The following is a 14,750-nucleotide window of genomic DNA, read 5'->3' on the forward strand; positions in this document are numbered from 1 at the left end:
TGGCACGTGTTAGTCAAAGAGGAAAACACTGACCGATGCAGCCATGCTCTTCATCCTTTTCAAATCCCGGCTGGCATTCCTCGCATTCCCTCACCTCTGGACCAGAGCATGTTATGCATGAAGGGTGGCATCCTGGAAACATGGGAAAAACCCCAGAAAATAAAAAAATCTGAAGTACTTTAATATCATTTATGCATTGCAAACTGTAAGCTTTGTAAAGGCCGATTCACATAGACATCGGTTTGCACTAACCGACGAGTGTGAATCTCAGCCCAGATACAATTAAATAAATAAATAAATAAATGATACATTATGGAGCCTGTACTCAAAATTAGCTTCCATTGAAAAACATCTCGAGTACATTTCCTTCCAAAATCATCTTCTTCTCCAAACTGGTGGGTCTGAAGAAGATTTGGGAAGGAATTTGTGTGACCGCCATTTTGACACACTTCTGGTCATGTTATCGGCATGGCCTATGCAATTTAACATCAGGACCCTGTCCTAATGTTGCAACCCAAATCTGATAGCATTCTGACTGGTGGGGAGGGGGTCTGGAGAAGATTTTTGAAGGAATTCAAGCGATTTTCCCCAAAAATTTACAAAGTCGGCCATTTTGACACACTTCCGGTCATGTGATCGGCGTGACCTCCGCAATTCAACATCAATACCCTTGCCTCATGTTGAAACCCAAATTTAGTGACATTCTGACTGGTGGGTCTGGAGAAGATTTTTGAAGAAATTTACTCAGTTGGCCATTTTGACTTAATTAAAAACTTCATTTATCCGACCCTTTTTCACCACCCATGGTACACTGAATACTGCGGTGAAGCAGTTGCTCTGAAAGACTTGGCTTCTCTTCCTGGAAGGCTAATCCAACCAAAGGCAATCTCAGTGCATTCCAAAAAGTCCACAAGTGTGTGTCCACTCTCAGAAGTCAGAAAACAATATTTGTCCAACCTCAAGAATAAACTTTCAAACTAGTCTTCTTCCTCGAAAGATGGTGCTACCTTGTCAAGTCTGAATGAATAAATAAATAAACCTCACTTTTATGGTACTTGTAAAAACCTGGTGGCACCTTTTAAAGTCTGTCTCGAGTGTATGCTCCACCTCAATCCCTTCCGCGACTTCAAATTTGACTCCGCTCGCAAGAAGGCCAAATACCTCAATTCTGAGTTTGCTTCAAAATTGTGTCCCCAACCCCTCTCAAATTTGTACCCACCCTTCCTAGTCATACCCCACTGCTCCCAGAATCTGCCTTTTGCCCCTGAGAAGGTGGAGAAGCTCCTCCCTCTTGAGCTCCTGACCACTTACAAAGCTTTTGTCCGTAGCCTGATGGAGTACTGCTCTCCCCTCTGGGCTGGTGCTCCTGCCTCCCACCTTTCTCGACTTCACGCTGTCGAAACCAGGGCTTTTAAGATCATTGGCATCTCCCGCAATGAAGCTGAGTCTTTGGGCCTCTCACTCAATCACCGCAGGTTGGTCGGTGGTCTTTCTGTCTTCTACCGACTCCTCTCCAGCCTTGCCCCCCCTGCTCTCTCTGCGATTTGTCCCAACCACATTTCCACAGGGCGCTCAAGGTCCGCCAACAACCCCCTTCTGGTAAAACTACCAAAATCACGAATCACTGCTCATCTTCACTCTTTCATTCCTCTTTTTTCCCGCCTTTGGAATAAACTTCCTCACTCTATTCTTTCCCATTCTTCCCTCCAGGCTTTCAAAACAGCTGTTCACCACCACCTCTTATCTTCCCCCATCCAAATCCTCGATCTTTTCTACCCCCGATAATCCACCCAAGCCCACTTCCTTCAATTCTCCTGCTTTCCTTCCTGAAAGTCCCTGTAATGTCCATCTTCTCCTCGCCATGTTCCCCGTCCCATCCCCATCCCTCTCCCTTCCACAGTTCACCTGTGTCTGTTCCCCAATGATTTGTCCCTTCCACTCCCGCCCCTCTTGTCTCATGCCTCCTTGCTGTGAGTTGTGTGTTAGCTCTCATACGAGCCTCGACCAAGGTATACAAAAAAAAAAAAAAAAAAAAAAAAAAAAAAAAGTTTCTGGCAATCCACAACTCACATTCGACAAATGGACAGGACAGCATCACTTCACAAGTCCTAAAAACATGATCTTGCACAACCACTCTCTGACATTTTCACCCATCATTTGCTGTCATCTTCCATCTGCTTGGAAATCCACCAACATCACAGCATTACATTAAAAAAAACATGTAAAAATGGATCCCCTTAACTGCAGACCAATTCGTTTATTTCCAATCATCAGCAAGGTCACGGAAAGCATCATCACAGCTGACAAAAAAAAAATCATTCCTTTTCTCCAACAGCCTCGTTTCAGATTCAGACATGGTCACTCTGCCTTGGACATGCTGCTTCTACTCCGCCAACAATGGTGGAGGCCCTCAATATCAGACATGAGATCAGGGTCATCTCTCTGGACATATGTTCTGTGTGTTAGCTCTTATACGAGCCTCCACAATGTATACAACAAAATAATAATAATAATAATAACTAGAACTGCCACTTTATAACTGCTGGCAGTGATGACCGGGTACCCAGTCCGTCCGCCTTTGTCATCTGCAGAAAGTCCCATGTTGTATCAGTCGCAAAGTTTCGCATTGAAAGGATAAGCGGTGCCAGAGAAAACATTATTTAATAGTGATACAAACACAGGCATGCTTCGAGACGGCGCGGAACAGACGAGTTACGAACCGGACAGCACAAAGCATTCAATTTCGTTATTACTGGCTTCCAGATTCAAATAATTAAATAATTCTGGCTCCCAAACTGCGTGACCGATCAGGTTGAAATTTTAAACTTTTATTTCGCATGTCACCTGAATTATAAATCTGAAGTTTCGCATATATAGAGGCAGCGGTTCCAGAGTAAACATTAATTAATATTTATCCTTCAATCCAAGATGGCGGCCAAACCATGTGACTTGTGATGTCATAATTTGCACCACGTGTGCAAACACGATGGTGGATGATAACTGCAAATTTTCGCTTCTCCAGGTGAAGCAGTTCCAAAGAAAACATTATTTAATATTTTTCTTAAAACCAACATGGCTGCCAAACCCTGGGCCCGATCGCGTTGAAATTTCAAACCCTCATTCCGCATGAGCGTTCCACCATAAACTTGATGTTTCACATTTATTGATGCAGTAGTTCCAGAGTAAACATTAATTAATATTTTTCCTTCAATCCAATATGGCTGCCAAACGTTGCATCGTACCTCAAAAGGGGGTGGGAACTTTTTATTCACATGGAGAGGCGGTCATAGTGGTCGAGTTTCGCCTGGATCTGTTCAGCCGTTTCAGAGAAAAGACGTTTGAAGATATTGTTTTTCAATCCAAGATGGCTGACGAACCATGTGACCTATGACATCAGAAATTTAGATTCTGCTTCCAACTGGGTATTGGAACACGTTTGTGAAGTTTCGTGTTAATCGGTAAAGGTGCGTTTTTCTATCCAAGATGGCTGCCAAACCATGTGACGTGTGATGTCATAATTTTTACCAGGCGTGCAGACACTATGGTAGATGATAATTACAAATTTTCGATTCGTTTGGTTCAGCGGTTCCAGAGAAAACATTATTTAATATTTTTCTTAAATCCAAGATGGCGGCCAAACCGTCTAACGTATCATTTCGAAATTAACAAACTTATATCGCCTACGTGTCCCGAATATAGTTCTGAAATCTCCCCTTCATTGGACCAGCGCTTCTGGAGAAGAAGATGTTTGAAGGTTTTAGGGTTTTTTCAAGATGGCCGCCAAACCATGTGACCGATCAAGAACAAATTAACAAACTTGAGAAAGGACCTCATGGGGAATATATGTGTGAAGTTTCGTCTTAATCTGTCTTGCCCTTCTGGAGAAGAAGATTTTTTAAATTTATTCATTTTCAATCCAAGATGGCTGCCGAACCTTGTGACCTATGATATCATAAATTTAAATTCTGCTTTCCATCGTCGACCCGAATAAGTGTGTGAAGTTTCGTGTAAATCGGATAAAGTCTATTTTTCTATCCAAGATGGCCGCCAAACCATGTGACTTCTGAGGTAAAAATTTTTTACCATATATGCAGACTTGAGGGAGGAAGGCACTTGCAAATTTTCGCTTCGATGGCTTATGAAATACCAGAGAAAACATTATTTAATATTTTTCTTAAATCCAACATGGCGGCCAAACCATGTGACCTATCACTTAGAAATTAACAAACTTGCATCGCATACATGTCACGAATATACTTGTGAAATCTCGCCTTCATGGGACCAGCGCTTCTGGAGAAGAAGATGTTTGAAGGTTTTAGGGTTTTTTCAAGATGGCCGCCAAACCATGTGACGTATCAACAACAAATTAACAAACTTGAAAGAGGACATCAGGGGGAATGTACGTGTAAAGTTTCGCCTTCATCTGTCCAGCCCTTCTGGAGAAGAAGATTTTTTTAAAAAAACACTAAAAAACAAGATGGCGGCCGAATTACGTCATCGATGACGTCAAGAAAAACATTTTCGTCAGTGATTTTAGGCGTAGATGATGCTCAGAATTTTTCAGATTTTTCCTATATGGCGTTCTACTTGACGAATTTTCACCGGTATATCGCTTCACCTATGACGTCACGAAAAATCACACGTGTTCCCCATAGGGAGCTTAGTAAAATGTATCAAACGAAAAATTTTTCCATTGCAGGGTTTCTGAGATACAGAGGTCCAAAGTTTATCGTTTTTTTCAAGATGGCGCCCGCACCACATGACCAATGACGTCATAATTATAACGTGATTGTGCTATCAAAAAAGATACATACTGTGGTGAAAATTTTGTGTCGATCGGACTTAGTATCCCAGAGAAAATGATTTTTAAAGCGAAAAAGGGTGCAAAATGCCGGCGGAAAAAGAAAAAGAATAAATAAAAATAATAATAAATAAACAGAAGAAAAACAATAGGGTACCCTGTACTCACAGGGTACCCTAATAATCTCGAGCTTTTGATACATTCTGGCATCTCACCTTGCTCTCCAAACTGTTCGCCTATGGAATCCAAGGCCATCTCCACTCTTGGATTAATGACTTCCTCCACTTTTGCAGCCAACACGTGGCACTCAATGGAATCCTTTCTTCTCCTCTCCCTGTCAAGGCTGGAGTGCCCCAAGGCAGGGTTCTCAGTCCCATCCTATTCCTATTCTTCATCAATGATCTCCCTGACTCTATGGGGTCTCTTTACTGATGACTCCACCCTCTGCTGTGATATCCCTTATGCTTGTGACAGACAGACAGCAGCCTATTCCTTCTCTTCAGACTCTGACAAAATAAAACAAGAGCGCAAGCGAGCACAATATACGCCCGAACAAGAGGGTATATACAGAATTGTGCTACTACATGGAAAACAGCATTCTGGTTGCCATGGCAACAACTTTAGATGACGAACGTATGTCGCGACACACCGTCTCCACAGTCTGTACCTATGTACCAAATATGAAACGTGAAAGTTGAAAACTTTGGGAGTTAGAGTGCGGACAGGAACGGACGGACGGACGGACGGACGGACGGACGGACAGACAGACGGACAGACGGACGGACGGACGGACGGACAGACGGACAGACGGACAGACGGACAGACGGACAGACGGACAGACGGACAGACAGACAGACAGACAGACAGACAGACGGACAGACAGACAGACGGACGGTATCACATAATACACCCCGAGATATATATATATATATATATATATATATATATATATATATATATATATATATATATATATATATATATATCCAAAAGGTCCTGAGTTCAAGCCCCGTTGGGCCACTGAATTAATACACCAGGGGGTTGACTCAGCCTGTCATCCTTCCGAGGTCGGCGAAATGAGTACCAGTATACTGGGCCGGTGTATACCCCGGTAAAAATAGGTGTACCATATCCCTGTGTCGTAAGAGGCGACCAGGGTTGCGTCAGGAAGGGCATCCGGCGTAAAACATGTGCCAAATCACTATGCGGATCATACGGATGATCCGCTGTGGCGACCCCTATCGGGAGCAGCCGAAAGAAAAAGAAGAAGATATATATATATATATATATATATATATATATATATATATATATATATATATATATATATATATATATATATATATATATATATATATATATATATATATATGTTGTTGTTCGTCTTTCGGCTGCTCCCGATAGGGGTTGCCACAGCGGGTCATCCGTTATGATCCGCATACTGATTTGGCATCTGTTTTACACCGGATGCCCTTCCTGACGCAACCCTGGTCGCCTCTTACGACACAGGGATAAGGATTGGGTTTCGCCATGATTCCAGGCTGCCCTACACCCTCTCATAGCAATGAGAGGCCCAATGCAGAGCTCCCGTCCTCAAGCGATCCTCCAACCCAAGCCTCCGAGTAGCCGGATTACAGGCGCACGCCACTACGCCCGGTATATATATATATATATATATATATATATATATATATATATATATATATATATATATATATACATATATATATACATATATATATACATATATATATATATATATATATACATATATATATATATATATATATATATATATATATATATATATATATATATATATATATATATATATATATATATATATATATATATATATATATATATATATCGGGCGTATAAAAACTGGTCAAACAATAGGAATAGGTCTTTTAACCCTTAAAAATCCCACACACTCACACACTCTCTCTTGAAAAGGACCATAACCGCAAATCCTCCTATCCACCTTCTCAACAACTCTCGAAAAAGTTCTGTCACTCTAACTCTTGGGTCTCACTCTCAGACATGAACTCTCGTGGGCAAGCCACATTTCAAAGTTGGCCTTCAAAGCCAGGTGCCAACTCGATATCCTCCATCATGCAAAGTCATTTCATTGCACACCTGAGCTCCTATCCACAGACAAGGTTTTCATCCGCAGCTTGATCGAGTACTGCTCTCCCCTCTTGGGCTGGCATCCCTGCCTCACATCTTGCTCAGCTTGACGCCATGGAAACCAAGGCCTTAGAGATCATTGGAATCTCCATGCCTTGTCCACCCACCCCACCAGGTAGATGCAGGATATACATAGTCCACCAGTAACCCCCTCCTGGTGAAACTGCCAAAATCCAAAACCACTGTTCACATCCATTTATTTATCTTTTTCCCCACCTGTGGAACCATCTTCCATCTCAATATTTTCTCTCCAGGTCTTCAAGACAATGGTTCACCACCATCTCAAATCATCCCCCATCCAAAACCATGATCTTTTCTACACCTGTTAAATCACACCCCACCCCTCCCAAAATTTTGCTTCTGTATCCATCTTGTGCACCCCTTGCATTCTCCCCTTTCCCTCACCATTACCAGTCACCATCTGTGCTGTTCCTTCTCCTCTATATATGCCCTTCTCCTCCTATGTCTGTGTGCCCTTCTCCTCCTGCTGTTCCTTTTGTTATGCGTGTCCTGGCCTTTCCATGAACCTCGACTACGTATCCAAAAAAATAAGAAAGAAAAAAATAAATAAATTTTAAAATATCACTCATGTAGTGACAACTTGGCAAAACAGCACAAAGTAGAATGGCACTCGGTAGAGCGCATACCTCTGCCAGGTGGAACAGTTAACGTTTTGTATCCCACTGATGGGCTGGATCTGAAACAAAATTCAATCCGCTTGTTCTCGTCTCCTATTCAACTCATCCACAACTTTTTGAGATATCGTGATATATTAATATACGGGTGACTGTGACACCCTGCCAGGATGAAAAATAACACCTGCCAAAGGGCGGATGAGCTCCTTAGGGAGCCAACAGCCATCCAGTAAGGAGATGGTGTCTCCGAAAAAACACCCATCTGATTGGACCGGTTTTTTTAGGTAGTATATTGGAGACGGCAACCGCACAGGGTGGTACGACCGTTCTGATTTAGGAGCATTAAAGTGGTGCCCGGAACCATCTTACACTCTCAGTTTCAGGATTGCTGGTCTTACTTTGTCTCACTCAAACTATAGCTACCGGGCTAGCTTTAATCTCTCTTTTCTGCAAACAAACATCATATACTTTTCATCATACATTTTTCTTACTCATTTTTCCCTCCTCACTTTATTCTCTCTTTTCTTACTTCTCTCTGCAGTTCTTTTATTCAAGGCTTGGCCACGATGAGGACTATTTAGCCTTCAACATTAAAAAAAAAAAAATCGTTTTTGGCCCTATCTATCAATTTTAGAAATTAGGCCTGTGTTGACCTTAAAATTTATTGGTAGTTGAATTTAGCGACCTGACATGAAAATGCTCTTCAAATTTCAAGTCAATCGGATGACAATTGAGGATTTTAGAAAATTTGGCCTATGTTGACCTCAAAATTAATAGGTGGTTGAATTCAGCGAACGGATATGCAAATCATGTTCAAATTGCAAGTCAATCGGATGAAAATTGAGGATTTAGAAAATTTGGCCCAAATTGGCCTTTTGGCTTACGTTTACCTCAAAATTAACAGGTGGTTGAGTTTCGCGACCTCATATGCAAATAGTTTTCAAATTCCAAGTCAATCGGATGAAATTTGAGGATTTCAGAAGATTTGGCTCAAATTGGCCTATTGGCCTATGTAGACCTATTCGGTCGAAAAAATTTTACGAAACTTCAATGCGGGACCGTCACAGGGTCGGTGACATTAATCTCTGGGAATTTCAGAACGATCGGTCGAGCGGTTTGGGCTGGAGTCGAGCGGACAGGCAAACAAACACACAAACAAGCCGGTAGGCAACATGGGTGGTCGCTTCATAATTGCATACTAGTCATTCAGTTTTTGACGGATCGGGCTGAAATTTTTTTGACAAAGAAGTTGATTATAGTGGGCATAAAAGCGCTGAAGCCGATTTTTGATTTTCGAAAAAATATATACATATAAATATTTTTCGGATTTTTTCAAAAATTTCAAAGTCCCGTTGCTAGGCAATGGTGGCGTCCATAGCAACGGTGCTCAAAAGCATACAACTAGATCCTGGTATGAACCTACCTGTCAAATTTCATCAAAATCGGTTGACTACTTTGGCCTCCAGAGCAATCCATTACATACATAGACAGAAGGAAAACCTGAGAATAACGGTAGTCTAGCGACCACCCAACAAACATGAACAACATACTTGGCAAAAAAATAAATAAATAAATAAATAAATTGCCAAGTAATAAATGGATAACATAAAAATGGAGGAGCAGCATTTCCAAACTTCCCAGCTTGACGAAGAAGTGAAAGCATTTTGCGTAGAAACGACGATGGTTACGTTTCAAGGTTAAAATAGAAAAAGCAATTTCTACAATTTGAATAAAATCGATGCAAAACAAATTATGTATGAGAAACACATTTCATTCAGAGACTTCATTTCAACCAAGGAACTTTCGACACCTCCACCTCCATCCATTTCTCATTGAACTCACGTGAGCAGTTTGCATACGTGGCGTTGCGTTTTACGGCGTAGAACCCGGCTTCACACTCGAGGCACTCCTCACCGGCATACCCAACATCGCACACACACAGGCCTGTACCCGAGCGTGTTCCTTGCCCATCACAGCGTCCATTACCCGCACAGGGCCGTACCGACCCACCCAGGCAGTCTGCAACCATGTGTCAAAATAGCCGTGGTTAATGCAGCCATTAAAGAACAAGACGCACACACTATAACCTGCACAAGACCATATATATATATATATATATATATATATATATATATATATATATATATATATATATATATATATATATATATATATTGCATCTATTTTTTTTGCATGCAAAGTCGAGGCTCATGAAGGAGCCAGAAGAAAGAACGGATCAGGACGTAATATAACAAAAGGAACAGTCGAAAGAGAAAGGGGGCACCAACAGCAGCAGGTTTGAATGACAAAATAGAGAGAAACTTGGAGAAATAAGGGATGTGGGGAAGAATGAGGAGCAAGGGGGTGGACCAAGATGGATACAGCCACAAGAATGACCACACTGTGCTCTCAACCTGCGAAAAAAACCAGAAATAAATAAATTTCGCCTCCTCTATCCACTAAACTTCTCTTGATTAAACCTTACTAATAATTTTTATTCCACATACGATTGGATTATTCAGGAATCCTCATCGTGAGTAACACTCAACCCTGACGTGAGTAACACTCAACTGACGGATTGGAAATCTGACGCAACAAAATGTGTAATCATCAGAGGCCTACAGGCCTGATGTCTTAGGCCCACCAGAAAACGAAGATGGGGGCCATATTGTTTGGTTTGGGTTTCATGGTGGGGGGAATCAAGTGACAAATGTGGGTGGGGTCCAGCGGCCGTACATTTCAAAAATTGACCACCACAAAGAACCACAACAACAACAACAACAATGTGGAGTTCTTGTATATCTGCGACTGGAAACTTGCAAAGGTGTGCTTGAGGATGGTTAATGGGGATAGAAAAGATCATGGTTTAAGATTGGGGATGATCTGAGATGGTGGTGAAGACCTGGGTAGTGGAGCAGATAATACATACATAACACTGGGGAACAAAGTTTTTGTTGTATTGATATCAGCACTTGATCTTACCTAATTTGAGTGTGCTGAATTCAAATTTGAAGTTAGTTTCTTTCTGTAAGCTCTAGATTTTTTTGCAATCCACCATTATCAACATTTATTTGGAAAGTTACAATTTGTATTAAAAGCAAATTTATATTAAACTTATTTTTTGCAATCTACCATTATCAACATTTTTGGTAAGTTACAATTTGAATTAAAAGCAAATTTAAATTAACATATTGTTACGGCTGTGGAAATTCGCAGAACACCATAAAAGGTTCCTTAGATCAGTTATCCCGGTAAGTGAGTGTTCAGATAGGTTTCCCCACGTTTGTTTAGAGGGTTTTCTTTGTGTTCGCCGGGCTGCGACCCTTTGAGATAGCCGTTTTTCTTTATCTATTGTTATTTTGAACCACGCAAGCAACAACCGCCACCAAGTATGCCACAACGCCAAGCACGCAACAAACCTCCACACAAACAACCGCCACCAACTATGCCACAACGCCAACCACACTACAATAACCATCACAACAACCACCACCATCTTCGCCACTACTTCCGTTTCCGAACGCCATCCTCCACGGTCCACGCTATGACGGTTTCCGCGTCGGAAACCGTCCGAGAACGTCAAACAAAGGCGCCAAGGAAAGAACTGTGAAGACGCGCGGGTTTTCCCGCCTATTTTCCCCGCGCTTGGTGTGAAGGGAAGGGGGCAGGGCAGCTCGTTTCCAATAGGTGGATGCACGGCGTGAGGCGGTCGGAGTGAGGGCACGCCCCTTTTCAAGAAGCTTCTCGAAGGAAGGTGGAGCCGAGAATGGGGCGGAGCCCCGCGCTATAAAGGGCGGACCACACGCGAGGCTCACCCTCTTCTTCTTGGTTCATGCTTGCCCCTGTCTCACGGTGGTCCAGTTCTTCTTCTTCTTCCTCGCTTGGTTCCTGCGCTCGTGGTCCTGTGAGCGGCCTGTTGGTGGGACGCGCGGACGGAAGACGCAGCAGTGCCGGCTGTGTGGTGGACCTGCGTGTCCGGATGAGGAGCGCCGGAGAGAGCTTGCCGGCCATGTGGGAGGCCCGGAACCAGGTGCGACTACGCTGACGGTCGTGGGAGCGGGATGTCGCGACTCGCCGACCACCGAGGGGGGGCAGGTAACCTGCCACGGTCTCGCGGGACCCGTTCGGTCCTCCAGGTCCCGCGCTATAAAGGTCCGCGGACCCTGTCTGCCACCCTCGTCTTTGGGGGTGGCCATTTCTTGCTTTTGAATGAATGTTGGTGGCGCTGTGTCCTGTGAAGTAGACCTGCATAAGTGACTGTGCATGTACATTATTGCTCGTAGTCGGTGGTATTGCTTTTGTTTCTTGCTTGTACATTGCATGACTGCCATGCTTGTGATGTGTGTGTAAATAATAAATGTCCTTGTGTGAAATGTATCCCGTTCGTTGCGTCCTCTATTCCCCATTGAAAATGCCATCTTGTATCGTGGAATAATTAGTTGGGTTTTAAACACCTGGTAAGGAGAATCGGATCCATCGAGGTCGGCGATAATACCCGCTCGGTTATCGCTGTAGAACGGAACGAACCGCTTAAGCGGTTCGTGTCCCAAGCCGACCTGTGGCGAGGTACGGCCCCTCGGTAGGTTACCCGCGCGAGTACTTAGGTATTTCGATATTCGGCGAGTGACCCTACTTCGCGCGGGTAGAATGCGGACTGGGCTGTGGTGAGGTTAAACCCCCACCTATGACTGGTTTCTGGCGATAGTTCCAGGAGGGTCACGACTGAATTGTCTTTCCGGTGGGCGACGCGATCGCTATTAGTGGAAAGCGGCTGATCGCACGCAGGCGGGCGCGAATTCGTGACAATATATTTCGACATAAAGACGATAGGTGATTCAGAACAATTGATAAGGAAGGAATGCAAAGTTGAAATAGGTCCTATTCAAGCAAGAATTTGCGCTTGTAGCTGTTGCGTTTGTGAACTTCCACAGGGCAATCTCGTTTGATGCTCCAGCATTAGTCTGCCATCATATTTTTGTCCCATTGCACTTGGTAGCACTCTTCCATCATCATGAGGTCCTGATGGAAGTGCTCTCCCTGTTCCGCACTTACAGCCCCAAGGTTCTCAGGGAATTGATCAAGGTGACTATTCAGGAAATGGAGCTTGACACTCATGTTGCACCCAAGATCGCAAAAAGCCAACAGCATTCGAGTAACCAGAAACTCATAGTTATCTGCCTTTTTGTTACCAAGAATGTTTTGTATAACTGTGACGAAAGATAGCCACGCTGTCTTCTCCTTGTCATTCATCTTCCTTACAAATTCCTCATCACGTCCAAGGGCACGAATTTAAGGTCCATCAAACACACCTGCTTTGATCTTCTCGAAAGACAAAGCAGGAAAAGCAGAAACTATATGTTGAAAACATTCACCATCAGTAATCAATGCCTTCACGAACTGTTTCATCAAGCCGAGCTTGATATGGAGTGGGGGAAAAATGACCTTCTCTCGGCTGATGATTGGCTCATTCACAATGTTTGGCATGCCTGCTTCCAGAGTTTCACACATGGGCCACTCCTTCTGGATCCAGTGTTTCTCTCGAGCTCGGCTGTCCCACATGCAGAGATCGCATGGAAACTTTGTGAAGCCTTTCTGTTGACCAAGGAGAATGTTGACCATTTTCAGGTCCACACAAATGATCCAGTTGTGCTCGTGATATTTGAGTAAGTCAATGACCATTTTTATGTTATTATGTTCTTCTCGCAAATGCACTGAGTGACCAACTGGAACCGCTCCATAAACATTGCCATTGTGCAAGAGAATACACTTGAGGCTGCGCTTTGAGGTATCCAGAAATAATCGCCATTCTGTTGGATTATACGAAGTAACACCTAATTGCCTGAGAAGACCTGGGACATCGTGGCAGTAAACAAACTGCTCGTCTTCTGAGAAAAAGGCGACAAAGATCTGGTCCCGCTTTCGGAAATATGAAACATTTGCAGAGTGGTCAAGTAGATTATTTTCTTGGAGCCTGGAAGCTAATACCTCAGCTGCTTTCTTGGAGAGCCCCAAATCACACACCATGTCATTCAATTCCGGTTGGCTAAACTGCTGACTGTTTGGTATCAGATGAGGAGGCTTCAGATTCTGAAACCATTTCTTGAAGCCCGTCATCACGACCCTCGTGCTCTTGCTGATGATGTTCACTGCCTTCATCTTCAGATAAGACAAAACCATTAAAGATTCGAACGGGGAGTTCCTCAGAGTGCGGAGTCAGTCGAATTGCTGACGGAATACAGGGATAGATCTTTTGCCGGTTTTTCTTGCCGACACTCTTTGTGTTGACCAGGCAAAAATAGCAGTCAGTTACGTGGTCCTTGGGTTCTCGCCAAACCATGGGAACTCCAAAAGGCAGACCCTTTCGTTTTCCTTTTGTCCAGTCACGAAGCATTTCCTCACAATTATGACATACAATACGAGGAGCCCATTTCTTGTCTTGGTCACCAAGGGGAACATCAAAATAGGCTTTATAGGCACGCCTTACAAACGATGTTATATTGCGCTTTTGATTAAGTAGTGTGTCGCAGCCACATACATAACAGAATGCATCAGGATTATTTACACATATATGTCTTATTGAAGAAGCCATGATCAGATCTGAAACAAAGAAAAACATAAAGTTAAAGAATATATATTGTTGTGGTTACCAAATTAGCAAACCACCATTCAGGTCCCTTAGGTGAGGTATCTCGGCAAGTATATGTGTAGTTAGGCCCAAACCCGTTGTCTAGTGGGAATACATGTCATTTATGCGAGCTGCGACTCTTCAGGATAGCCGTTTTCTTTCACTATCTTTATTTTGGACCAACCGCCATGATTACCACCACAACCACAACATCAACCACCAACCACAACGCCGCTTCACCACAACCACTACGACCTTCACATCACACCTCGCAACCGTAGCATCGCCACCGTTCTTGCCCCGCTGTGGGTACCGGTGTTGGACTCGTGCAGGGCGCACGTCGAACAGCGTGTACAAAATCACGGATTTTGTGCTTCAAAAACGGATCAAAAACGACACACGCCCACTTTTTGCCGTCCAATCGGTGAGCGAGGGGCGATTTGGCCCCGCCTCCAGAACGATCGATATATGCAAATTTGTGGATCAAAAAGCCTTCACG

The 14,750-nt window shown here is 43.4% G+C and overlaps 1 protein-coding gene and 1 pseudogene across 5 annotated transcripts in view; both read right to left on the bottom strand.

Moving 5' to 3' along the window:
• LOC147019346 (cysteine-rich with EGF-like domain protein 2-A) overlaps positions 1 to 14,750 on the bottom strand; it is a 101,553-nt gene that overhangs the window by 28,699 nt on the left and 58,104 nt on the right. For all 5 annotated transcript variants that reach the window (XM_085899768.1, XM_085899769.1, XM_085899772.1 and 2 more), the window contains exons 5-6: positions 9,469 to 9,645; positions 34 to 132 (exon numbers count right to left, since the gene is read on the bottom strand). In XM_085899768.1, coding sequence (XP_085755894.1) covers positions 34 to 132; positions 9,469 to 9,645 — 276 coding nt within the window. The remainder of the gene's footprint in view (positions 1 to 33; positions 133 to 9,468; positions 9,646 to 14,750) is intronic.
• LOC147019347 (signal recognition particle RNA) lies at positions 6,314 to 6,459 on the bottom strand (annotated as a pseudogene).

Source organism: Eptatretus burgeri, chromosome 10, assembly GCF_056783735.1.
Source record: "Eptatretus burgeri isolate ZD-2024b chromosome 10, Ebu_testis_v1, whole genome shotgun sequence".
Taxonomy (NCBI): Eukaryota; Metazoa; Chordata; class Myxini; order Myxiniformes; family Myxinidae; genus Eptatretus; species Eptatretus burgeri.